The sequence below is a fragment of the Cyprinus carpio genome, chromosome B17, assembly GCF_018340385.1.
Source record: "Cyprinus carpio isolate SPL01 chromosome B17, ASM1834038v1, whole genome shotgun sequence".
Lineage (NCBI taxonomy): Eukaryota > Metazoa > Chordata > Actinopteri > Cypriniformes > Cyprinidae > Cyprinus > Cyprinus carpio.
In genome coordinates, this window is record NC_056613.1 from 24,871,650 (window position 1) to 24,897,679 (window position 26,030).

The following is a 26,030-nucleotide window of genomic DNA, read 5'->3' on the forward strand; positions in this document are numbered from 1 at the left end:
TAAGATATTATTAGAAATAGTGGTTTTGACACAGGCTGCATCAGTCTAGTTAAAGCCTTGTGGACATTGGAGAAAACATTACTGAATTTAAGAGATGCCCTGAATACACCATGAAGGCACTCACACCTTATACCCTGTACCTCTGTAAAGCCCCAAAAATGTGTACTTTCTCAGTCCAGTCCTCCACAAGCAAAATGAAACCGCTGCCCATAACAGCTGTTGTGGTGGGGGTTATCTTACAAGCCAAAGACAGAAATCCAACTTGTCACTACAGCAATGGTAGGTGAGCTGTTTTCAAGATTTATCAACAATGATAGAAATACCAAATATGATAAACCATGCAACTTACTGTGCTGTTGGAGTACCAGTAATCTGGGCTTTTATGACAAGTAGATGTGAATATTGTATATTGCAGAGCTTTGTCTAAAGTGGCAAATGAAGATTTGGAAAATATTGAGAGGATTCACAGGCCACCAATAGATGCAGTGGGTCAGGAAAAGTACCCTCTTGTTTTGATCTATGTTTTGAGATAGTGGTAAAGATGTGGTAAGGATGAGTTTATAAAAAGTTTATAACATTAGTAATATATTAAGAATTTGGATACAAAATGCTAATTTATTGTAATAACTTGCATGACAGGCAGAGAGAAATCACGGCCGTGAATTAACTGCAGCTCTTCGCTGTCCCTACGAGGTTTCTTCAGCAACCTATGCCTGAATGCTGTGTTGCTGGAAATTAGACAACATACACACCACCAACCATATCTGATTGATATTTTCTAACATGTAATTAGGGATTCTACCAGACACTATCTTAAATTTTTTGACGTTGGCTATTGCTCTCTCTACATGCACTTTGTGTTTGGCTATTTTTTTTGCTATCTGAACATCTGGGACTGGCATGTGTGCAAACGGAGGAATGTTTAGTTGAAGGCCAAGCTCCTTCACATCTTTCTCAATGAGAAACCCCTTCTCCACCATCAGCCCATCCCCTCTCTTGAGGTGGCCACACTGAAGCAGACCTTTCAGTAAATCTTTGATTTCGCACCGTCTGAATAGCTCTTGGTCAGAAATTGATCCTGTGTATAGCGTAGACACAAACATAATGGAGCCATGAGGATCACAGGCTATCAGAGACTTGAGTGTGTTAGTAGACTTACGGTTAGAACAGGTCTGACTTTGTCCTAACAGTGAGCTAGGTTTCTCTATCTTTATCTCTGTGCAATTAAGAATGGCAAAAGTTGTTGGAAACTCTGCTTTGTAGTTGTCGGGCATGTTTTCTGCAATGATGTCCCTGTGTGGCCAAACAGACAGATTACCGAGCCTGTCATACATGAAGTCAATCCATGAACTGAATAAAGTCCTAACACTTTGCATATCAATTTGAAATTTGAAAGCTAGCTCTTCCAGGTCGAAGTTTTGTCTTAGTTTCAGAAGTACAAGTAGGAATTGTTGACGTAAAGGCATGTGGCGGATGTGCTTGTTCAGTTCATCACATGTAAAGGGGATGTGTGTTTGTGGGACCGCTTCGTTATCTGGAAGGGTGAAAAATCTGCACAGTTCGTTAAACTCATCGTAAGTGAATCCAGTGCAGTATTTGAAGTAGTTAGGGACGCTGCTGTTATTTACAGTCTCTGGTGTCAGTGGGTAAAGAGCCTGATGAGTTTGTATTTTCTCTCTTAGCAAGTCATTTTCTTTTTCTTTTAGAGCAAGAAGAGTCTTCAGTCTTTCCAGTTCCACCTGTGTTTCTTCTGTCTGGGATTGGTCATCTGTACACTCTGTAAACACAAGAATGAAAAGATTAAAACTAGTGTTTTAATTTGTGTAGCTCCCGTTATTGGGCCATTATTTTAGAAAGCCATTTAATGCACGAGACGCTGCAAGAGACGCGAGTGCAACAGTCAAACGTGTCCATGTTTACACAGAATAAACAATGCAATGCAAAAGCAGCACAATCGAATAAGAAAACCTGTAAAGAACTACTACAGTGTGTCTGATATTTCATGTTTGCATCATGGTGACAGGATGCTACGGGTCTGGACCAATCACAATGGACCGCGCCATCTGACCAATCACAGCAGTGAGGGCTCACGGAAATGAGGGGTTTAGAGAGACTGATGCTTTGAACTGCTTCGCACGAGTCGTTTACAAATTATTTAGAAATGAGGTCAAATTAAATCTATTTTTGGAGAAAACTAACGTGTTTTTTGACCTGGCATGCATGTAAACCTGTTTTAGGAGACTCAAAAAACAATATTAGCAACCTTGGAAATGGCATAATGTGGCACTTTAAATATGTTTACTGTAGTGGTAACCATGGAAATGTACAAATACTATAGTAAAACCATGCTTCATTTTCATAAGGCACTGAAAGGCTGTAGCATGCATAACATGCAACCTTTTTATTCTGAGAGTGTATGATTTATAATAACATTACAGAATAGAACATGATCAATATGAACTTTTAACATTCACATTTAAATAAATGTACTGCACAAACAAGGCTACAATTTCAATTTGTTTATTGTGAAATAACTTAATGTTTTTTTCTGCATTGTTCTGGGCTGCCGCTCCCAAACACATCAACACTTTCTTATGAGAGGAACCGCAGCTCTGTTTGAATGCACTGTCAGAAGTTGGTAAACGCTCTCTGTGTCGGATTGGTTCCGTCTTGCAATATTTGCGTGTGTCCAGATGAGCAGGAAATAGTTCCTTCCTACACGATTATTTGCTAACATAAGTTATTCGTCCAATTCGATGCATATTGTATGCATTTGTTTTTTTTGTTAAATGAAATCACTGGTAAATAAAAACACCTTAGTATCGATATTTTTTATTTAAGTATAGATACTTTTGATACTCACATCAGTATCGATACATTGATATTTCAGAATCAATTCACCCATCTCTATTAGAGAGATCACTGTAACAAAAAACTAAACACATACCCATTTTAATGACCACAGCGCTCTCCTCCATTATTGATTCTGCTACCATCTCTTCTTTAATAACAATGGAATCACCTTGTAGATCACACCTGTAAAAAAAAAAAAAATTTATACACATTTAATATTTCCAAAATAATATGCTAAACAAATAATAATATCCTCCTGGGACCCAGAAATAGGCTTTTCATCTCTGTAGGGGACGTTATATTTGAGTGACTTTATCTGAGATCTTACATGTCACCGTTTTAAGTCTTGATATCCTGAAAAGAGCACATTCAGGGTTTTCAACGATACCAAATGTTTGGAGATTTGACTATGAACACGCCCTCTTCTTAGTCTTTAAAAATGATTATTTGTGTTTATATGTTAATATTTTGTGGTTATATTTTAATTTTTTGCAATTTTTAAAAATGTTTGTCACAAATCAGCATCTCAGGAAAATGTTATGGGGTTCAAATCAAAATATGACTTTCTGTTACATAACAGGACATCAATTTCATACATGTCCACTGTAAAGGACACCAGGACTTAGTACACATTTTGGGAGACACAACAAATTAATAGCGAAAGAAATTATATTTCAATATTATCATGAAAATATTGCCAATTATTACTCCCATTATTACACTTCTTTTATCATCACGTTGCCCCAAGAACACATTAATATGCAAATTAGACGCAGAGTATGGATAGACTGTATTTAATGGCATGAAAAAAAAACAAAAAAAAAACTAAATTCACAAAACTTTTTTCTGGTTCCCAGGAGGATATGACAAGTAATGCATTTGTATTTTGTAACGTCATAAGTATAGAATAAATATATTGCATTGTAGTTATCATTTGCTTTTTCTTTATAGAAGACAAACACCTGATGTTTTCAGCACTGTCTGGTTTGCGGTCATCTCGTAGTCCTTCTCTTGGTGGCACGGACACTGTTTGTGACTTGCTACAGTCATCTATCAATGCTGGCAGAGGATCGGGGTGAGCAGGAGTCGGCCGGCCGTCAACGAAGTGCTGCAGATTAACGACAGAGGAAAGAACCTGATCATCCCAAATTACATCAGAGAGTAAAGAAGAGTACAGGCTTTCTGGGTAACACACATTTAGAGTGAAAATACATACTGGACAATAGCACAGACACACAGAAACAGACAGAATAACTATGAAAGACAAGTCAAAGTGGAATGAAAGAACACAATGTTCGGCAATCCTCTGCAAAAATGATCTGAAAACTACAAGCACACAGTTGAGGTAATTTTAGCCTACTTTTCATGCAACTTTAAACATTTACTATTATTATTATTATTATTAGTGATTATTACCAAGGACTATAGAATACCCTTACAATAAAATAATTAATAATAATAATAAATACTTTTCATGTAATTTTACACATTTAATATTATTTGTGACTATTACCAAAGAACACACTGCAAACATGATGATCTTACAGAACACGATGCATTGCTGTGTCTGTCATAATTCAGTGATTTTGGAGACAGTGGCTGTGTGTTGTATTTTTTGTTTGTTTACAGTCTTGCTTTATTGGACATTAATATAAGACAAACCTGCAAAAACAGTTTACTGTCAAGCTGTTATATTTGAAGAGCTCATTTGCAAAAACAGATAACTCAAATTATTTTTCAAAAATCATGTTTTTTTGTGTTTTATCCTGCATACCAGTTAATATCAATCAACCTGCAGCTGGGTTGTTTAGATTAACTAACACAATAAAACGAAATGTAAACAGTGTTAACTATTTAACTAAGACTCGTTATAGATTGCTTCTATTGTCCTCATTTGTAAGTCGCTTTGGATAAAAGCATCTGCTAAATGACTAAATGTAAATATAAAACAATAAAACCATTACACAATAAAAAACAAATAAAAATGGAGTTATCCGTTTTTGCAAATAAACTCTTCATTTATTGTCCAACTTTCCCAATATTTCTAATGCACGTCCTTAATTTAATTTCACATGTTGGTATTAATTCAGTGTTTATAATTGTTGAACTTTAAAGAATTTCAACCGAAACGGACATTGTTTCTAGAGAGATTTGACTCCTGCCAGCTTTAAAGAACAGCCGCATTCTCCGGTAGTGGGCGGAGCTAATGCACAAACAACAATCTCATTGGCTGGCGCTCATCTATTATCATGCCTGTTTTGATTTCAACAAATCAGCTCGAGCGAACGCACAAAACCTGATTAATATTCATGAGCTCCTTAATCCTTAGTGTGTTTTATACTGTTCTATAGTAGAATTCACATTATTGCGCGTAAACTAAAAAATGTACCCTCCAATGATGATTTAATTGCCAAGGTGTCTGTAGAGAGTTGATACATTTCTCCGGTTATGGCAACTTGTAAAACGCACATAAATCAAGGCTTGCGCTGCAGAGTTAAACATGTGCAGTATGTATAACTGTTACCTTTGAGCACACGTAGATGTGTTTGGCTGTGGAATGGTTTCTCAGTCTGTCACAGAGCTGCTGCTGAGGCCGGCCACACAAACTTATCCACTTAATACACTTCTCCAGATTTCTGGCAGGTTTAGGGAACGGGTGAAACTGTGTGTTGCCCAGCCTTTCTGGGTACCTGCTGTCTGCGTTGCAAGCCACATACGTGCACCTTTTCACCATTTTCCAAGTCAACACCCGACGTTAGTTTAGAAAACCTAACATGCTTGTTGTCGGACTGTTTTGTTTGTCGGATTAAATAGCAACGGAGGGACAGAATAACCGCGTGACGATTGGTCAGCTCGCCTGTCAATCAAACCGCCAGCAGCAGCAGCCAATCCGAGACCGCGCTACATTTAAAGCTACATGTACCTTGAGATGAAAACGAAAGGTTTCCTAATTTTGTCATTTTCACCTGAAAGTTTGGATCCATCACTTACTGCCCTCATCACTGAAAAACAAGTCCCCCGAGCACAAAAAGCTCCAAAACTCAATTTTGTTTGAGATTAATTTTTAAATACTGTTAATAACAGTACCCGGTCAACAAACACACATATATAAATAATTCAATAAAAAATGAAATATAGCTGCCTACTGCAGTCATCAGGCTCCAGACACATTATTATTATTATTATTATGTACTGATATGGAAAACATGGATTTCAATTGGGTGTCCTTTCTTTTTCACAACTTAAAATATACATCTATACATACCTCACACACACACATACATCTACAAATACACACTTATGTGTATAGATACACTTACATACACAAACATACATTCACACTTATACACAACATGGTCAAATTAGGAGTTTACGAAGGCAAAACTCAAAGTTAATAGTTAGTTAACAGCGAGAATCGCTCCCAAAACTTACACTTGCACATATAAACTGATTAATTTACACATGCACATACAAATGTGCTGACTACACACGTGCATACAGCTTTAAAATTACACACACACAAAATATTGTTATTACGAGAAACTTTGCACACAAATGTTCCTCCCATATTATTTCCGTTAAGGTTCTCAGAGCAATGCAATACTTTTGTGAGAGAACACAGAAGCACTGAAATGTACTTTTTCCTCCCATCATCACTCTCTCAATCTGAACTTTTATAAATGCACAAATCTGCATTTATAACCTTGCAATTGCAATTGAAAATGAAAGATAAAAAGTTGCATTTATTTCATTATTTTTTTTTTTTTAACAAGCTTCCATAAACTTTGTCTGGGCTTTTTATAGTTGTTATTAAGAAAGAAAGAAAATGTGGTTTTGTAGGCCTGTATATTATCTCTCATAAGGTCAGATCCTACACTGCGTCTTGTTCCTGGACAGGCCTGGAGGTCCTCTGATGTGAGGAGCAGAAGGCTCAGCTGTCACTTCTGAGAGCCTCGTGTCGCTCTCACACCCTGCTGGCTACAACTGAGCGAGCGAAGAGGTTAAATATAGCGCAGCAGCAGTGGAGCTGCACACAATCACTGATAGAGCAAGCATGTGCAGCGCTGGCTTCACTGTTTGTGACTCATTGACTTTACAGCCCGCCGAACCACTCAGTCATGCTTCCTTTCACCTGCTGACTCCTGGTTTGGAGCACCTGCTCCTCACTGTAGACCCCACAGAGGAACGATCTCTGGATAACGAGTGCCGCTATCAGAAGAATGTCTAAGCTCCTGTAGAGACGGTGGGTAAGTGTTTCATTCATGTTTCATTCAAAGAGCAGTGTGTTCTTGTACTATGGGACTCCACTAATTGTTGTCAGCACTTTATTAATAATTTACTAAAGACTGACACATGAGAGGCATATATGATATATTACGCAGCCTGTACTTTCTCCTAGACTTTCACACACTTTTTTGTTGTTTTAAGTGCTTACATATGCACATGTGTATTGAATTTGGAGAGCAGTATATTGCAAAGTAAAGCTATAAACTCTAGCATGAAAACTGCGTACCATTCACTTTATAAAAGAAGTGCATTTCCAGTTGAAATATTTAAATCGCAGCATAAAAGTTATACATGTCATGCAAAAGATCAGCATCATATAATTATTATTATTTTTTATATATATATAAATGTCTTTACAGTTAATTAAATGCAGCCTTGCTGACAAAAAAACTACAAATTTCCTTCTTTTTTCAATCTTAATCCGAACTTCTGAATGGTGACGTATCACAGTTTCCACAAACATATGAAGCCGCAGAACTGTGTTCAACATTGATAATAATAACAAATGTTCCTTAAACAGAAATAAGCACATCAGAATGATTTCTGCAGGATCACGTGACACTAAAGCTAATATATTCAATCAGAAAACAGTTATTTAAGATGGTGATATTTCATTGGACTGCAGGTATTACTGTAATAAAGCAGATATTTCCACGTGTGAATGGACTTTCTTGACAAAGGCAAGATAAAAGAAGAAGAAAAAGAATGAGATGGTTGTGTTTCGTCTGGAGGGTAAAGATCACAGTGATTCTCAACAACACTGGCCCGCTGCTTTGGCTCAGCTGGAGAGTCATTTATTCCTGTGATAACAGTGTGATCGGAAAATACTGGAACTTTTGGCCTTGATTTTAGAAAAGTATTTTGTGGGGGCTTTCTGAGATTTTCTCACGCTTGTCTCTGGATATGTTCATGGACGGCTGGCCCACTGTATACTGTATTTTATCAATGCCTCATCCAGGTGTCTATTAATACTAGTATTTTATCACCGCCTCATCCAGGTGTCTATTAATACTACTACATGTACATGAACTTCAATATCCACAGTGATCGAGTTATGTCACGTAACCAGAGACAAGTGATCCAATGATGTCACGTAACCAGAGACACCTTGGTTTTGGTTTCCTGTTAGGAAGGCATCCGTGGCTATCACTTACACGTGTGGCTGTGGTATGTCATGAGGTGATATTCCAGAGACCGTCATTTCATTTTCAAGATTACATGCCTTCCTACGCTTTTGAGTTGCAGGTCACGTGCTGCAGTTATGCTTTCTGGTTCATACACTTCTGCTCATAAAATTGGAATAATTATGATTTTTTTAAATGCAATTCTGACTTACAATAACTAAGACAGAAATGCTAAATTGGTTAACTGTTTTCATATTTTTTTTAATGTAATTTATTTCTGTGATGCGCAGCTGTATTTTCAGCATCATTCCTGCAGTCTTCAGTGTCACGTGATCTTCAGAAATCATTCTAATATACCGATTTACTGACATTTCTGATTACCGTATTTTTCAGACTATAAGTCGCACCCAAGTATAAGTCGCATTAGTCCAAAAATACGTCATGACGAGGAAAAAAAACATATATATGTCGCATTTATTTAGAACCAAGAGAAAACATTAGCGTCTACAGCCGCGAGAGGGCGCTCAGTGCGGCTGTAGCCTACCCCGGAAAACATTAACTGAAAACAACTGAAACATTAACTTAATTTATTTAACAAAATCCAAGAACAGATCTTGGTCATCTGGAAAGGAGCTTACCTTAGCTGTGAAGTCTGCTGTTGTTTTCTGACGCAGCGCGGTCTGTGCTCTGATAGCGAGGCGGCTGCGCTGCAGGAAGCGGTAACACCAAGAAGACCCGCCAGAAAAATCATTTAAACTCATCTCCTTGGCAACCACCAGCGCGTGGAGACGCAGCTGCACCGTAGACAAGCGTCTCCCGGCCGCGCGCTGCTCAAGCACCCATCCGCGCACTCGCTCCTCGAGCTCTGGCCATCTTGCTTTCAGCCCGCGATTAGCTTTTTGTGTTTTCTTCATCAGAGTCAGAGTAACCTCTGTTTTACGCCAGTCCCTCACGAGCTTCTCACTCACTCCAAACTCTCTTTCTGCTGCTCGATTACCGTTTTCGGCTGCATATTTTACCACCTGCAGTTTGTAATCTGCAGGATAGGATTTTCTTTTGGGGGGCATTCTGTTGGCATTCAGTCTTTCTCCGCTGTCTTTAGGTTAATATTTCAGTTAATGTTTTCAGCGGTAGGCTGCAGCAGCAGCACTGTAGTGATGGGTCGTTCTCGAACGATTCGTTCCTTTTGAATGAATCTTTAATGTGACTCGGGAAGAACGAGTCGTCTCAGGAAGTGATTCGTTCAGTCGCGCATGCGCAATACATCTATAGGTTCAGTACTGTTTCAGTCAATGCAGTCTAAGCCGGAAATAGAATTGATTAGTTCTTTTTTTAAATGTGTTTTATTAATCCCAAGGAACCAAAGATAAAAGTACAGAGAATGTCAATATTGCATCCAAAAAAAGTGGCATTACATGCAAAGCACCATTTACAAACGTATGTAAACATAAAAATAAATAATACTAAACGAAAGCTTTAACAAAATAAATTAAAAAGATTAAACAGTTTTAACAGCCTTAAGATTTTTCAGAAACTATTATAATATATAAAGGGTTTTGATGAGTGAATTTACTGCGGTGAATATGAAATTTTGCAAGAAGTCATAATAGGTTAATAATGAAATATTCATTAATTTTGTCTTTTTGAATATTAAAGAAGCCAAACAGTACATCCTTAAAAAGCAGAGAGAAGCCCCAGAGCACACAGCGATGGATAACATTAGAGAATTCAATCCAAAATAGCTGTGCGTGAGTACAATCCCAAAAGATCCACAGAAAGAACAGTTTGTTTTTTCTTTTCTGTTGTTTTTTGTTTAAAAATTTTTATGTGTTTTATTTTGACTTGTAAATTATTATATTTTTCTAAGATTTTGTTATTTTTTTTTTCAGTAGATATGATCAACACATTCCTTCAATAAGACACCACATATGGAGCTGTTACAAGCTCCTTTTGAAAAAGAGATCTTATCTTATAGTTACGTGATGAAGGATGTGACAAAAGCATAGTTTTCCTCCTGGGATTTCAAAAGGGTCTAAAGATAAAGATAAAGTGCTGGATGATCTAATGAGTCTCTTAAAAGCAGAACAGCTCCTTTAGGAACAGCGTCCATGATGATGGAGAATTCTGTGGGAGTTCCTGGAAAATTAAATTTACATACGAATTCTTTGTAACTTAAAATAAGATCTTCCGAGTTAAATAATTGGGAAACAACCCAGATTTTTTTTAGTTAAATAATTGGGAAACAACCAAAAAAAAATTCTCAAACCAGTTATTGAATAACTTAGATTTTATTTATATTTTTTTTAGAGTCATTACTTGCATGGTCATTAATTTCTCCCCTCACCGGTACTTCATTTGGAACAATCAAGACACTTTATATAAGAGAATAAATCTTCGTTTTTAATCTAAAATTGTTATATTGTATAATATAAAAAAATTACATTATAGTATATAAAAATATACAATATCAGCCATCATTTAAATGTCTCCATTCATTACCATTCAAGTGTTTATTTACATTTATGTTCGCACATTTAATTTAAATTTAATTTTAAATTTAATTTTAAATTTAATTTTAAATTTAATTTAATTTTAAATTTAATTTAATTTTAAATTTAATTTAATTTAATTTTAAATTTAATTTAATTTAATTTAATTTAATTTAATTTAACATTTAGAAGAGGCTTTTATTTAGAGTGACTTACATTACACCAAGGAATTCAAAGCAGTATTTTATCAGTTCATACATTCCCTGGGAATCGAACCCATGACTCTGACGTTGCAAGCGCTATGCTCTACAGTTTGAGTAACAGGATGATAAAATATTCCTAAATGTAACTTGAAATACAAGTGATTTTTGCACTGACCTAAACATCCTACCAAGCACACTGAATGTTTGAATAATCACTGCACAAAAAATATTATTATTATTTTTTTTTTGCGATAAGATCAGTTCAGCTGCATGTCATTTCCTCTCCAAAACTGCTGTTAAACACTCGCCTGTAGACCCAGTATTTGTGAGTAGCACACATCCAAGCTGAAATCCAATAACACAACTGCTCCAACTGAACATAAGTTATGGATGGCTGATATAAATAGAAGCCGATGACTGTATACAGTAAGATGAACTGGGCAATATTTATCCATACAGTAATAGAAACCAATTGCAGATTATAAAATTATATAGAAGAGGATAATAAAACATAGATTGTGTGCTTACTACTGTAATGTTTGTCTCGGTTTTACTGTTGTCAGAGTGAAAGGTAACTAGCATTAGAGTTGATAGACTTTGACCTTCTTCCCTCCTCGGTGTCCATCAGTCAGGTCATGTGTATTGTGTTACCTGCAGAGCTCATTTTTTACGTGTTTGCTTTTCTATTTTATATTCTAGATTGGTTTTGATTATGTTTACACTCCTTTTAAAGCAAAGCAGGCACGCAAATCTGAGACTTCACCGTGCATGTGTGCAGACTCCATGTCTTGCCAAAGCCACAATCACAAATGCCACGACTCTCCTAGCCCTTATTTAGACACATTGGACCCATCATGTGATAGGTCTTCTAAAACCTTCCATTTCTTCATCGGCAGCACAGGAATGCGCACTTTGGACAGCTGCTGGTACCAGCTGTGTCTCTCGGTTATCTTTAAGAGCAGACCGAATCAGGAGACAATTATAGCAGCAGCATAGCAAAGAATCAGGGATGGTCCGTGCAGCACATTTGTCCTGAGTATGTACTTTTAAAATAGTTCAAATAATACTCTGTCCTCCCAAGTTTTTGAAAACATTTTTGAATGTTCACGAAAAAATACAATTAAAAACAATAATGTTATTATCATTTAAAATAACTGTTTTCTATTTGAATATATTTTAAAAATGTAATTTATTTTTATGACACAAAGCTGAATTTTCAGCAGTCATCACACAAGATCTATCAGAAATCATTAGAAAGTAGCACCAAAAAAAAAAAAAAAAATATATAAAAGTGTTTACCGCCACTTTTGATAAATTTAATGTGTTCTTGCTAATTAAAAGTATTAACACCTTAAAAAAAAAATCACTTTATTTGTTTAGAAATTTATTTCTTTTTTTTACAGTGTAGAAACGCTGGTCTTACATTTATGGAAGATTTAAATTATTTATTTAGTTTTTTTGTATAGTGGATTACCCTTATATTTTACAAGAGTTTATAATATTTTACCAAGTCATGTATGAATATGAATAATAATAACAACACATTTTTACATGTTTATAGCGCCTATTATCAGTGTTTTTAAGATATGTAAATCATTACAATGTACAATCTGTAAATGGCAACAGAATATACATCACACTGGATGAAACAAATGTTATGATCGTTACTTTTATTTTGCCACGAAACCCTGCCCAGTCCTGTGTATTAGAAAACACCTTACAATTACTACAAATGGCTAAAGCAACTGTCAGACAAGCTTTATAAATGTGCTTTACTATGAGTGCTGACACCTCTCACAGACATGAAATCAGAGCATTGGTTGCTGAGGGCTTTCTCTGGGGAGCTCAGACTGTAATGATATGACTGACAGCTCAATCAGATATTTTCCAGCCCATTAACCAGACTCTGGATAAATATGTGATCAGGGCCGCACAAACATACAATATGCTGGCTTTAACCTGTCTTTCCTTTCAGTGTCAGATGTGCATCAGATGAGACTTCGGTTGCCTGTTATCTGAGCCGTATAAAACTTTACAGTTGTTGTGATGATCAAAACACATCTGCAGAAAGCGCCTCTTTTATAATCACTTCAGTTCAGCAGAAGTTCTGCACTCTCAACAAGATCCTTCCAAGCAATGATGCTGTCCACACGGTCAGTGAATACACATTCTTATGCTGCCTTTAGGTGCACCTTGGAAACTTATAGATTTGAGTCAGGTTTTTAATCTGAAAGGAATTAATCATTCTTTTGAGACGGTTATTTTAGTGAACTGGATGGACCAGGTCACTAATTATTATTTTGTTGTGGTTATTTTAGTGAACTGGATGGACAGCAGCACAGATGTAAAAGTTAGTCAATCAAAACTCACTTTCAGACGCCTGACAGTCACTCCGACTTGAAATGAGCCGATATACTTGCGCTTATGATCCTATGATGCTGGTTTCTGCCACACATTCAGCGCTCCAGCTCCTCTAACAGTCACTGAATTGAGGAAACAGTTCGGACTCGTACCGAAGAACTGAACTAAATTACATTTTTTATGTTTTTCATGGTTTATGTAAAAAGGAGAATTGACGAGGACTTGTTTATTCACTTTATATGGTTTAGACATCCACGTTACACATTATTATTGGGTGCTTTAAAACTATTTTTGTGTTAATGTTAAGTCATTGTGTGATTATGAATAAACTGGTGAGTTGGTTATTTGGATCAGTTCACTGAAAGAATTAGCGTTTTTTTATGAATTATTATTTACTGTTCTACTGAAGAAAAAAAGTCACCTACTTCTTGAATAGCCTGAGGGTGAGAAAATTAACAGCAAATTTTCATTTTTGGGTGAACTGTCCCTTTAAAATGATTACAATACAGGATGTAAAATTTAAATAACCTGCAAAATCATGCATTATAATTCACTATTGCTCACTGATCTCTCTATATAGATGATAGATACATTTCATGATATTATCTATATTATAGAGCAGTAATTTCCTGTACTGTTTCTAATCGACACGCTCCTTGTAATGTTACAGCTTGTGTATCATGTAGAAATCTGAGTTTCCCATTTGTTAATATGACTTTGCCATGTGCTCAGAATATGTAATTTAAAAAAAAAGCTGTTAGCCAATCACAAGAGTGAGCAATTACATTGAAGTAAGAGACGACTCTTTAAACAGTGTTCAAATCAGGGGGACAAAATCAGGTTGAAAATAACCTTTTATTTCCAAATTCTGCCGGATTGTGATGTAAAAACCCTATACTAATACTACAAATGCACCATAAATAGCCATAAACATAGGTTTGAGAAACCATTTTGCTAGTCCACTCATGGTGTTGTGACTTTGGAGCTTGGACAGATATTTAATACAGCAGCACTGTATTACTTATCTTGCCTGTTGGGTCTGTTATACTCTTATAAAGATTATCTTTATCTTACTTTTTGGCCATATAAATACCAGTAACTTCTCAAACGATATCTGCATGCAATATTTTTGCTTTGGAACTTTGTAAATACATAATCATCATTGGCAAGTATTAAAGGGGACAGCGGATGCCCATTTCCCACAAGTTGATATGATTTTTTAGGGTCTTCATGAAATGTCTGCAACATATTTGGTATAAAATTTCTCAGTGTTTTACCCTGTCAAAAACTGCTCTGTTTACAGCGAGAAGCACCGATCGATAGAAAAACACTGTGCCGCCAAAGCGTTCTCTAGCGCCACCAGCTGGTCATTTTCAGAAGAGCGCCTGACATTTTTCAGCGGGCTAAAAACGCTTTAGTGGACTATTGAATATTTATTGTAAGGCATATGGCCTATTAGTCTTTTTTGCATTTATGCAATATACTGGAGCCAAAACTGAGAAAGTAGACCAGAATTTTCCACTGCGTTTGTGGAGATAAACTGTAATTCATAGGCGGGTAATATGGTAATTGTGAATGGTGCATATGCGCCCTATTTACGAATGATTTGAATGCATGAACATACACTTTTAAAAATCAAATCGCAAGTTTACGAAGCGTTTGTGTATACAGAAGAGAGTGTAGGGGAAGGTCTGTTTGATGTGCAAATTACTCAGAATTTACTCATGAATGTTTCATGAATGAGGCCCAATATTTTTGCTCAGTTTCTCTGATGAAAACAGTTCCAATCAAAGCCACAGCAGAACTGTTTTGTGTCTCCGAGCAACACAGCGGTGGTTTCTTACTTTATGAACCCAAGTTTTTATGCATTCAAACCAGTGACGGTGCTACACCGGGGATGGGAGGGCTATTCTTATAATTTTTAATAGCCCCGGTTTAGCCCCATTTCTATATGAAGTAACTCTGACGTCATCAATATAATTTATTGTCTTAGCACCCCCACATACTGGTCTAGCCCCCCTCCTTAGCACCGGTAGAGAAAAAATTCTGGTGCCTGAATGTTTAGATTTGTTTCTATCTACTGTTTTTTTATGATTAAAACTATCGGTGCATTTTCCCCAACATTTCTTATTTGTATGTTAAAAAATATATATATTTAAAGCATTAATCTTATAGAATTCTGAAATTTTGCCGTGTAAATGCATTTATGGCACCTTGTGCAGATACATCTAACACCACTTCAGATGCAGCGTCCGTGTTTCTTATTATTATAACTGAATTAACTGAAATTATGTGAGAATTTGTATGTATTAGTTGTATTATTGAATTTATTGTTTGTTTAATTTTTTTTTATGTATATTTTTTTTTGGCATTAAAAAAAGTATAGCTTTTAAAAAAAAAAAACCTTATACTCACTTTTTCAGGAGGTGAAGATGGGTCACGAACAGTTGGTACCGATCCATCCTTCAAGACCAACTTTTTGGCAAAACCTGCTCTGTACTGACCCTCGTTTGCAAAGCAGTCTGATGTGAAATGATTGGAGCAGACATAGACGCATTTGGGCAGATCAGGGGGCGCTTTCCCTTTAAAAGCATAAGTGATCCACTGCGTCTTCAGCGGCTCAGATGTCGGGAGTAAATGACGACTGTAATGTTCATTACTACATCCAACAACAAAACACCTAAATCGCTTAGGAGCCATTCTTGTCTTCACATGCTCCGGCGTCCAAACAATGGCCGACTGTTTACAAGTAGAGATAGGCGTCTTAATCGATCCCGAAGTATCGAGACTGATGCGAGTATCAAAAGTATCGATTATAAATATATATATATATATATATATATATATATATATATATATATATATTAGGGCTGTCAAATGATTAATCACGATTAATCACATCCAAAATAAAAGTTTTTGTTTACATAATATTTGTGTGTGTACTGTGTATATATTTATTATGTATATGTAAAGACACGCACATGCATGTATATATTTAAGAAGAATATGTTATGTTTTATATATAAATATTTTTTATATATAATATAAAATATAAGAATATAAATATATAAATGTATAATCATGTAAATATTTTTCTAAATATATAATTTAAGTGTGTGTATTTATATATACCATATGATATACCCTGTACACCTACATATATTATGTAAACAAAACTTTTATTTTGGATGTGATTAATCGTGATTAATCATTTGACAGCCCTAATATATATATATATATATATATATCCATATATAGATACTAAGGTGTTTTATATACCAGGGATTTTGTTTATTTAACAAAAAATAATGCATACAGTATGCACTGAATTTTACGAATGTCATGCTCATCTGAACCTAATCTGAACACACGCAAATGCTGCAAGACAGAATCAATCAATCACAGAGAGCGTTCACTCTCTTCTGACAGTGCATTCAAACAGAACAATGCTTGTCAGAGGACAGAAAACTGACCCTGGACCACAAAACCAGTCATAAGGATCAATTTTTCACATTTGAGATCTATACGTCATCTGAAAGCTGAATAAATAATCTTTCCATTGATGTATGGTTTGTTAGGAGGACAATATTTGGCTGAGATACAACTAAAAATCTAAACATTGAGAAAATTGCCATTAAAGTTGTCCAAATGAAGTTCTTAGCAATGCATTTTACTAATCAAAAATTAAGTTTAATATATATACAGTAGGAAATTTACTAAATATCTTCATGGAACATGATCTTTACTTAATATCCTAATGATTTTTGGCATCGACAATTCTGACCTATACAGTGTATTTTTGGCTATTGATACAAATATACCCCAGTGACTTAAGATTGGTTTTGTGCTCCAGGGTCACACATGTTTGAGTATTATTTCTCAATGAATAAACAAATTGAAATGGTAGCCTACACAGTTTGTGCAATTACATTTATTTAAACTGAACATTAAAAGTTCATACTGATCACGATTTCTTCTGTAATGTTAATGTAAATCATACACTGTCAGCAGGGCCAGCCCAAGCTTTAATGGGGCCCTAAGCAGAATTTTATTTTGGGGGCCCTCGGTGCCTCCAATACGACCGATTATTAATGTCAATGTTTGATTATTTGCACACTAAATCTAATATAGCCATTATCAGTTTTATCTGTTGTAGCTCTGTTGCTTACATCGTAATTGCACGCATTTACACACAGCAGCAAGTTATCTGTACATCTAAAACAACTCTTCATCTATAACTAGATCATTGTAAAAGAGAATCTTGCATCCGATGTGCCCTTTAAAATCGGCTTCTTTCCTCAGGAAGAAAATGAGGTCCAAAGATAACACAGTGGACGGTGTGGTTAATGAAGTTCTGGTTGTCACGCAAACTTCACATGATGCCAAAGAAGAAGAGGAGGGACAAATGCTGGAGACAGAAAAGACTACCAAACACGTGGATGATGAAGAGAAAACCGGGCCTAATAAGGAAGATAAATCAGCACAGAATGATGAGCAAATGTTTGGGCTCAGAGATCTGTCCAGAGACAACCTCCTGAAACTGCTTGGGATCATGGAAGGAGAGATCCAGGTAAAATATTTATTCATGATCTGTGAAAATGAAAGATTATCATCTGTCATCATACCTGTCTTTGTTCATCTCTGCAACTTTTACTTTGGTACAGCTGCAGATATTTATAACGTAAATGTTTTAATGTCATAATACATTGTTTTAATGTAGCATTATCACAATTTCTAACACTAAGTTTTGATTCTGGATCATCTTACTTCCTCTGCCGGTCAGCCATGGATCCTTATCCCACAATAGCCATATGTGTAATAATTTTCATAATTGCAGATTTTTTACTGTTGTTACCAATCCAAACAGAATAGAGGGAGCGATTATTGATCATTTAGATGCCTAGTAGCACATTTTAGGACATTTTTAATCCTGAAATACAATACAGAATACTTAATTACAAGAGGTGTTTTTACCATGCTGAAGATTACTATTTAAGATAAGTCTCAGCTATAGAGAAATGCATGCTGTACTACTATATTACGAAGAAGTTAAAGTAATTTTCTCGCGTATTTTCGTTTTTCAGGTTTCGCCAATGGTACGACCCATTTCAGGGGTGGACAAATTACTATTCAACATCAGTTAAAGCTATTCTTAGATGTATCTTCTTTACAAGAAAATTATTACGTGTGTGCTACTTTCTAAGATTGCTTTACATCAAACGATCGTTTAGGTCAAATCCCCCCGTGAATACCTCCCAAACCATTTATGATTTTTACTTGTCACCCAGGCACGAGAAGATGTGATCCATCTACTGAGGTCTGCGCTGCTGAGTCAACCAGAGGAGCTGGAGTCCCGTTATGGCTTATCGGGGCCGACCCGAGCCCTGCAAGCCCTGCAGAGAGACCGAACGCTCAGCAGCAACCATGCAAAACATGAAAATGTGTATGATAAGCCAATGGCAGAGGTACACGCACAGAGACACGAATAACAGTGATTAGTTCACCCAATAAAGAAAATTCTGTCATGGTTTGGGACAAGGGTGAGTAGCATAAATGATGACAGAATGTTCATTTTTTGGATGAACTATTTCTAGTCCACAATTAGTCTTAGAAAAGTGCAAGCATTCCCTCTGTTAGTTAGTCTCTTATAATTGTATTTTTTACTGTCTGTAGCTGGACAGATTGCGGGATAAGCACAAGGACTCATATCGCCGTATGCTGGAACAGCTCTTGCTGGCTGAGAAAAGCCACCGGCGCACTGTCTATGAGCTGGACACTGAGAAACGCAAACACGTGGACTACATGAACAAGAGCGATGACTTCACCAACCTCCTGGAGCAGGAACGAGAGAGGTGAGAGAGGAGAGAAGTGGTACATTTCACGAGTTTGCTTGCCCATTCTGTCAACGGCACACGAACGTGGCTTGCTGTCCGCGAAGGAGGCTCGAACCTGAGGTTCGGCTCGAGCTCCGAGTAAGAATTTAATTTAGTACATTTTCTTTCTTTTCTTTTTTTTTTTGTGATCAACTTTTTGATTTCTTTCAAGTGTAAACAAAACAACATCATTGGAACAAACGGTCAAGGAAGAAGGAATAACAGACATATTGCCAATAATTTGACAGTCAGACAAGAAAGAGAGAAAATAAACAAACAATTAATAAAAAAAGGATAAAATAAATCTAAATAAATAAACAAATAAATACAAATGTTACATTATATAATCGTTTCTTTATATAAATCATTAAAGTGGAAGAAAAATGTTGCCAGGCATCAATGGTCCCAGGTTTGTCCTTATTAATTTGTGCTGTTGTACACTCACAAGTCACTGTTTTAAGGAGGCTATGAATCTAGTATGTTTTTGCACATATGTGCAGTGTAAACCAGTTCTACCGTCTTCTTTGCAGCTGTAAAACCAGCAAACAACATTCTCTTCTACACATAAATCAGAGTCAAGATTAAGAAGACATAAACCTGGATTGGGGATGTAGACAGTTATCAGTAAGGAGGACAAAACAAAATGTACATGAGTCCATAGATTAGAAACAGCTTGACATTCCCAGAACATATGATGAAGACAGGTACCTGGTTATGTAGTATTACAAATATGGCAGTTATAAGTTTCATTTAGAACATTTTCGTTCATTTTCTACTTTTTCTTCACTAGACTCAAAAGATTAATTTCGTTCTTTTTACTCCACTACATTTATTATAAACATGTCTTAACTGGAGAAATCGTCCACTCCAAGAGGCGACAGCAGTGTCCGATTCGTGAACAAGCTGGTACTTTTCAATGAACCTGTTAAATTAGTTCACAAATTTCATTGAACAGTTTATTCGTGAGTTGGACTGATCAGATTACAGCTGTTCTCAAGTCAACAACTCACTGATTTAAATGATCCATTCAGAGCGATTCTCCTGATAACAATTCAGTGAATTCACAAGTCTGACCAAGAAGCTAACACACAACATACCAGTTACGTATTTATTGGTACTTTTTGGTAATTACTAAATGACAATGTAACTAGGACAACACATGCTCGTTATTTCATTACCATCAAATTACCTACTCACAATACGGTTAGTACAAACTTTTGGCCCAGTTATGTACTAATTTCATAATACTTTGACAATTTCATGACTTACTGGCTTTTATTTATGTACAGGAAAATTCTGACTTTTTATATTAAAATACAATATTGTTGATGATTATGTGTATTAATGAAAGTTCAATTTAATTATTTTGACTATGAATAATTTGTTATTTTGTAATTATCTGTTTAATTCTTTCTTCTAAATGATAAGCATAAGATAAGCACAACTAAGTCAATACATTAAGTCAGTTATACTTATTTTCCAGTTATACTTATTTATTTTTCACTAGGTTAAAGCGGTTGCTGAAACAAGAAAAAGCATACCAAATTAGGAAGGAAAAAGAATTTTCTAAACGTATGCAAAGAACATCTGGAGAGCTGGTTAAGCTGAAGTCATTTGCACTCATGATGGTTGATGAGCGAGAACTTCACTTGGAGAAAATCGACAAACAGAGCCACAAAATACAAGATCTTCTTCAGAAACTCGAGGAAAAGGAGAAAAAACTACATGAGACAGAGAGAAAAGCAAAGGAAGACAACCAGAGAATCCTTGATCTTGAGGTTGAGCTGGAGCTAAGAACTTCTAAGTTTGCAAAAGAGCAAGAGGAGATGTCTGCAAAACTGTCCAGCCACGAATCTCAACATCAGCAGCTGTCCCAGAAACAGATGGAATTGTTACACAAACTCAAGCAGCTTGAAGAGACCAACGAAGCTCTTCAGAAATCAGCAGAGGAGCTCCAGGCTTTAAAGGACAAGATCAGAAAGGGCGAATGTGGCAACTCAAATCTGATGGCAGAACTTGAGACTTTGCGCAAAAGAATTCTGGAAATAGAGGGTAAAGATGAAGAGATCACCAAAACTGAGAACAAATGCAATGAGTTGAAGAAGATGCTTCTGGTTGAGGAGACTCAGAATAAGGAACTGAGGCTAGAGGTGGAAAAACTGCAACAGAGAATGACACAGTTAGAGACACTAGAGATGACCTTCAACATGGGCAGGACAGAATGTGCCCAGTTGCAAACAGCTTTGGAAAAGGAGAAAAGCTTGACTAAAGACTTAACAGACGAACTTGTGAGCGTTAAAATCCGTATGAAGGAGCTCGAATCGTCTGAGCTGAAACTGGAAAAGGATGAATTAGATTTAAAAGAGGATCTTTTGAAACTCAAATCAGTTACTGTAATAATGGTTAATGAGCACAAGAACATGACAGACAGAATTAGGTCTGAGGAAAAGAAGAGAGATGAACTGAACCAACTCTACAAGGCAGAGCAGGAGAAAGTCACGGAGGTTACTGAGAGGTTAATAGAAGAGAGCAAGAAGCGTCTTAAACTAAAGTCAGAGATGGAGTTGAAGGTAGCTGCTCTTGTAAAGGAGAGAGATGAAATAAAGCTAAAGCTTACTAAAGCAGAAGAACAATGCGAAGATCTGAGCTCCAAGCATGGTATAATGAAGCAAAGTACCATGAACAAAGAAGAAAGGGAGTCTTTTCAGAAGGCGATGGAGCCGCAGAGTGTCTCAAATGCACATGGAAAAGATGAGAATAAAATAAAGGTGTTGACTTTGGAGACTGAAAGACTTAAGAACCGTCTTCAACAGCTGGAAGCCATTGAGCGAGACCTGATCAAACCAGAGTATGATTTGTTAGCAACTGAGAAAGAAACGGCACGTTCTCTCTCACAGCAGGGACAAGAAATAAGTCAAACTGAATCGATTAAGGTAATAGAGCAAGGTGAGGTGGGCTGCCAAGAAACTGAACTGAGACATCGGTTCATGAGGGAGGAGGCCAAAACCAGAGACCTTCAAGCAGATGTGCAAGCCCTGAAGGAGAAGATTCACGAGCTCATGAACAAAGAAGACGAGCTATCCCAGCTACAGGTGGATTACTCTGTTCTGCACCAGAGGTTTCTAGAGGAGGAAGACAAGAAAAAGAGCATAAGCACTGAAGTTCTAAACCTTACCAAAGAACTTGAGGTCACTAGGCGCTACAGCCGCACTTTACGGCACAGCACCAAAGGAAGCCGGATGATGGATGTTCCAGTGACGTCAACTGGAGTACAAACCGATTCAGTTCAGAATAGGACAGCTGACAGTGACACACCTGCTGCGTTTATCAAGAAGTCCGTCCAAGAGGAGAACCGGATCATGAGTAGTCTTCAGCAGAGGAGCTTAAAGAAGCCAGCGCAGAGACCAACAGTACGTGAACTTTACCCTCCAACAGTCAGTGACTATACTACGAAGAAGTCCTGGATTCCTTGGATGAGGAAAAAAGACAGCAGCACTTCTGAAGTATCTTTGGACACCAGTGGAGAGGCTGCATCTTCTGAAGTCAGCATGTCCCAAAAGTATGACCATCCATTGAATGCTCAGGTGATCCCAGATATGCAGAACACTGAGGCAACCTTACAGAATTGCGTTGGCCTTTCTGAGGACTTGACCAAACAAGCTTCTGCCAGACTATCACAAGAAACTCAGAGCTCCCAGACAGCCATCCTTCCTACAAATGAACGAACCAAAGAGCCAAAGAATCCAGAAAGAGTTAGATTGCCAATGACCTTTGCCTCCATCTCTAAAGTAAAGAATGCAGAGATCATGAGGTCTCCCTCTATGGACAAATCATTATCTCCTGTATCCACTGCATCCATTAGCAGCTCCCAAGAGTCTGTGGACATGATAACAGGTAGAGCTGTATTTAAAGAGACTCCCGAAAAACGAATGGTCCCCACACCTATCAAGAAGTTTACCACAGAAGACAGTAAGATCCACATTCACTCAGGATCACAGTTCAAGAAGACCACTGATCATGGCTCAGTCGTCATGGCCAAATCTATTCAACTATCATCTGAGTGTAATGAAGTTTCTACTGGAACTGTGCTACGCTCACCACACAGTGTGAATGCCAGCAAATCAACATGTAGCAAAGCGATGAGCAGCATCACCATCACACAGGTCACTAAAGCACCAGCCAGACCTACACTCTCAGTGGTAAGTGTCTCATTTAAACCATGCATGCAGGAATATGATTAATCTATACCACTGGTCTCAAACTCAATTCCTGGAGGGCCACAGCTCTGCACGGTTTAGCTCCAACCCTAATCAAACACACCTGATCCAGATGATCAAGGTCTTCAGGATTACTAGGGACTTCCAAGCAGGTGTGATTTGGAGCTAAACTCTGCAAAGCTGTGGACTTCCAGGAACTGAGTTTGAGACCAATGATCTGTACATTAAGAAAGGCCAAGATTTACATCCATGCTTTGTTACTCACCAGCAGCCCATCACTGATGTCCCATCAACACGATCAGGGTTCAGTCGTATCCCAATGTCTCGGGGGATGAAAACTGGAAAAGCCGTGCTTGGAGCTTTGGGAATCACCACAGGAGTTAAAATGGAAACAAATCCAGAGAATCAAGCCATGCACACTGACCTGAAAAAAACAGCTGTCGTTAATGGAGAAGGGCTGAGAGCATTGAACAAATAATATACAAGTCTACATTTACTATGTCTTGTATGTATGATTGACACTTTCTGCAACTGTTGTGTTGCAGAGATGCAAGGGAAAACAGATTTTTCTTGGGAAAGAACTAGGGAAAGGGAGTTGGGATTTGGCAACATTGCGTTTACTGTAGCACAAATGCTGCAGTAATAATGCATTTTTGTAGGACATCCCTTAAGTTAGCATCACCCTGATATTTAGAATAGTTTGCAAAAGCACAAACACAATGAGTCTGTGAAAGCGACTAGTGAGTAGATAAGAGTATAGAGGTGTGGTGATGTTTGATGTCCAAATAACCCAAAAACCCTCTTAAGTCCCATTTGGACACTCGTTAGCAACTGTCTTTTTCAACAGGTGCAAAATGTGACAATATGTTGAATTGGAGCATGGAGGTCATGTAACAGATCTCTTTAGGGTTTATAGACTTATTTGGTTGCAACAGATGCATTTGAAGAATATTTATCCAGTAAAAAAACTGCATATCAAATTAAATAAAATGGTTTATATCAATGATCATTTTTATTTATAAAGAATGTCTGCAAAATGATGTATTTTAATAACATTGTTCATGATGTTTAATGGTGTATAATTTTACCATTTTCTGGAATGTACATATCAGACCAAGCATTTTCTGTGTGTAACTACTGACTGTCATTGTGAACTGAAATGCATTGATTAGAGCCTCACCAATGAGTATGATCTGTAATGGATTTTTATTACCAGTTTGTAACTAAAAATGTTTTGCTTTCAGATGAGTCTTTTCTTTTCACTTCTTACACACACACACACACACACACACACACACACACACACACACACACACACACACATACATACATATAACTTAAAAACAGACGATCAGCTTTTAATGTGCACTTGCAGACATTTAAAACAAAAAAATATATATAAAAACAAAAACGCTGTAGTTCGGAGAGGTCTAAGTGTGAATACTACTGAAGTTTGAGGTCCATAAATTGTAAGCAACCATATACACAAATCATGCTGATTTTTGTTGTTTCAAATCATGTAAACAAGTCCATGAAGCTTAAAATCAGATGTTACCATCATTCCCTTAAGCCTAAGGCTGCAAAAGTGTATGACTTATGTATGACTTTAAAGAAATTCCCATTTACAGAATTATATTACTAAGCAGCACAAAAGCAAGCAGAGGCTCCATTTAAAGTACTACAATAGTTATATGGTATCAGATGGTAATGGTACTGAATTACACGTGATATTTGTGTGGATATTTTGTGATATTATATTACCATAAAAATGAGATAGATAGATAGATAGAGATTTTATTGTGAAAAAGCTCTCATTATTATTGTAATGTGAAAAAAATCAATAAATGCACTGTATGTAGTTAATGCTCAGTGCTGGGTAGATTTCTTACAAATTGTAGTCCATCACTGATTCTGAATTATATGACAAAAATTGTAGTTAGAAACATAATTCATTACATGACACATTTTAATAGCCTATAATCAGACTTCTTTTTAGATTACTTTTGACCTAACTTGTTTATAGCATTGATTTAAAGATAATCTTGTATCTTATTGATATAAAAACACAAAGAGAAAGAAAATGTATTCCCTTCTTTGTTATTAACAACATGAAGTGCGTTAAAATCCCAGCCTTCCAAAGATGCAACATCGAGAAAACACTTCAAACTGAAATGATTTTTGTAAATCCAGTAGTCAAATGCTGCGTGCTCTCTCAATTTTTTTTTTTTTTTTTTTGCTCTCTCAATTTTTTTTTTTTTTTTTTTTATTGGAGAATTTAAAAGATGAAAAACAATAATTAGGGAGAATCAATAAATTATGAATGATTTATTGCAACTGTGTGAATAATATGTAATCATGTAATTTATATAAAAAAGTAACTAGTCTGATTACGAGTAGGCTATTTTAAAATGTAATAGACACAAGCAGCTAAGCTATTTCTTAATTTTTGGACGTATGCTAATCCAGATTACATGTAATCATTTACTACCCAGCACTGTTAATGCTGATTTAAAACACTGTATCTGCACAAGACGTTTATGCTAAAGTTATTAGGCTACTGCATTTCCGCAAATGAGTATGATAAAAAAAAAAAAAAAAAAAATAAATATATATATATATAATA

At 36.4% G+C, this 26,030-nt stretch overlaps 2 protein-coding genes across 8 annotated transcripts; one reads left to right on the forward strand and one right to left on the reverse strand.

Annotated features, from left to right (window-relative positions):
* Positions 1–595: 595 nt before the first annotated feature.
* On the reverse strand, positions 596–16,070 carry LOC109111146. Of its 3 annotated transcripts, none has more exons than XM_042742912.1 (4): positions 15,733–16,070; positions 3,816–3,961; positions 2,948–3,036; positions 596–1,777 (listed from the first exon to the last, which is right to left on the reverse strand). In XM_042742912.1, the coding sequence occupies exons 1-4, from the start codon at positions 16,015–16,017 to the stop codon at positions 708–710; spliced, it is 1,590 nt and encodes a 529-aa protein (XP_042598846.1). In that variant the 5' UTR covers positions 16,018–16,070; the 3' UTR covers positions 596–707. The 3 variants fall into 3 exon arrangements, with proteins under 3 accessions (XP_042598846.1, XP_042598845.1, XP_042598847.1); XM_042742911.1 differs by lacking the exon at positions 15,733–16,070 and adding an exon at positions 8,903–9,728; XM_042742913.1 differs by lacking the exon at positions 15,733–16,070 and adding an exon at positions 5,378–6,821.
* On the forward strand, positions 6,891–25,155 carry LOC109078119 (filamin-A-interacting protein 1-like). 5 transcript variants are annotated; one of them, XM_042742909.1, is made up of 6 exons: positions 6,891–7,096; positions 17,620–17,887; positions 18,606–18,782; positions 18,991–19,169; positions 20,698–23,389; positions 23,676–25,153. In XM_042742909.1, the coding sequence occupies exons 2-6, from the start codon at positions 17,627–17,629 to the stop codon at positions 23,883–23,885; spliced, it is 3,519 nt and encodes a 1,172-aa protein (XP_042598843.1). In that variant the 5' UTR covers positions 6,891–7,096; positions 17,620–17,626; the 3' UTR covers positions 23,886–25,153. The 5 variants fall into 5 exon arrangements, with proteins under 5 accessions (XP_042598843.1, XP_042598842.1, XP_042598841.1 ...); XM_042742908.1 differs by having other exon boundaries at positions 6,892–7,100; XM_042742907.1 differs by lacking the exon at positions 6,891–7,096 and adding an exon at positions 12,456–13,109 and having other exon boundaries at positions 23,679–25,155.
* Positions 25,156–26,030: the final 875 nt, after the last annotated feature.

Coding starts and splice junctions, on each gene's coding strand:
- LOC109111146 (XM_042742911.1), bottom strand. CDS start 9,331: ATGCCCCCCAAAAGAAAATCCTATCCTGCAGATTACAAACTGCAGGTG. Junction 3,962..8,902: donor CAGCAGACTTCACAGCTAAG/GTAAGCTCCTTT, acceptor GTTAATCTGCAG/CACTTCGTTGACGGCCGGCC. Junction 1,778..2,947: donor CGCTGTGGTCATTAAAATGG/GTATGTGTTTAG, acceptor TTGTGTTTACAG/AGTGTACAGATGACCAATCC.
- LOC109078119 (XM_042742906.1), top strand. Junction 18,783..18,990: donor ATGATAAGCCAATGGCAGAG/GTACACGCACAG, acceptor TACTGTCTGTAG/CTGGACAGATTGCGGGATAA. Junction 19,170..20,697: donor CTGGAGCAGGAACGAGAGAG/GTGAGAGAGGAG, acceptor ATTTTTCACTAG/GTTAAAGCGGTTGCTGAAAC.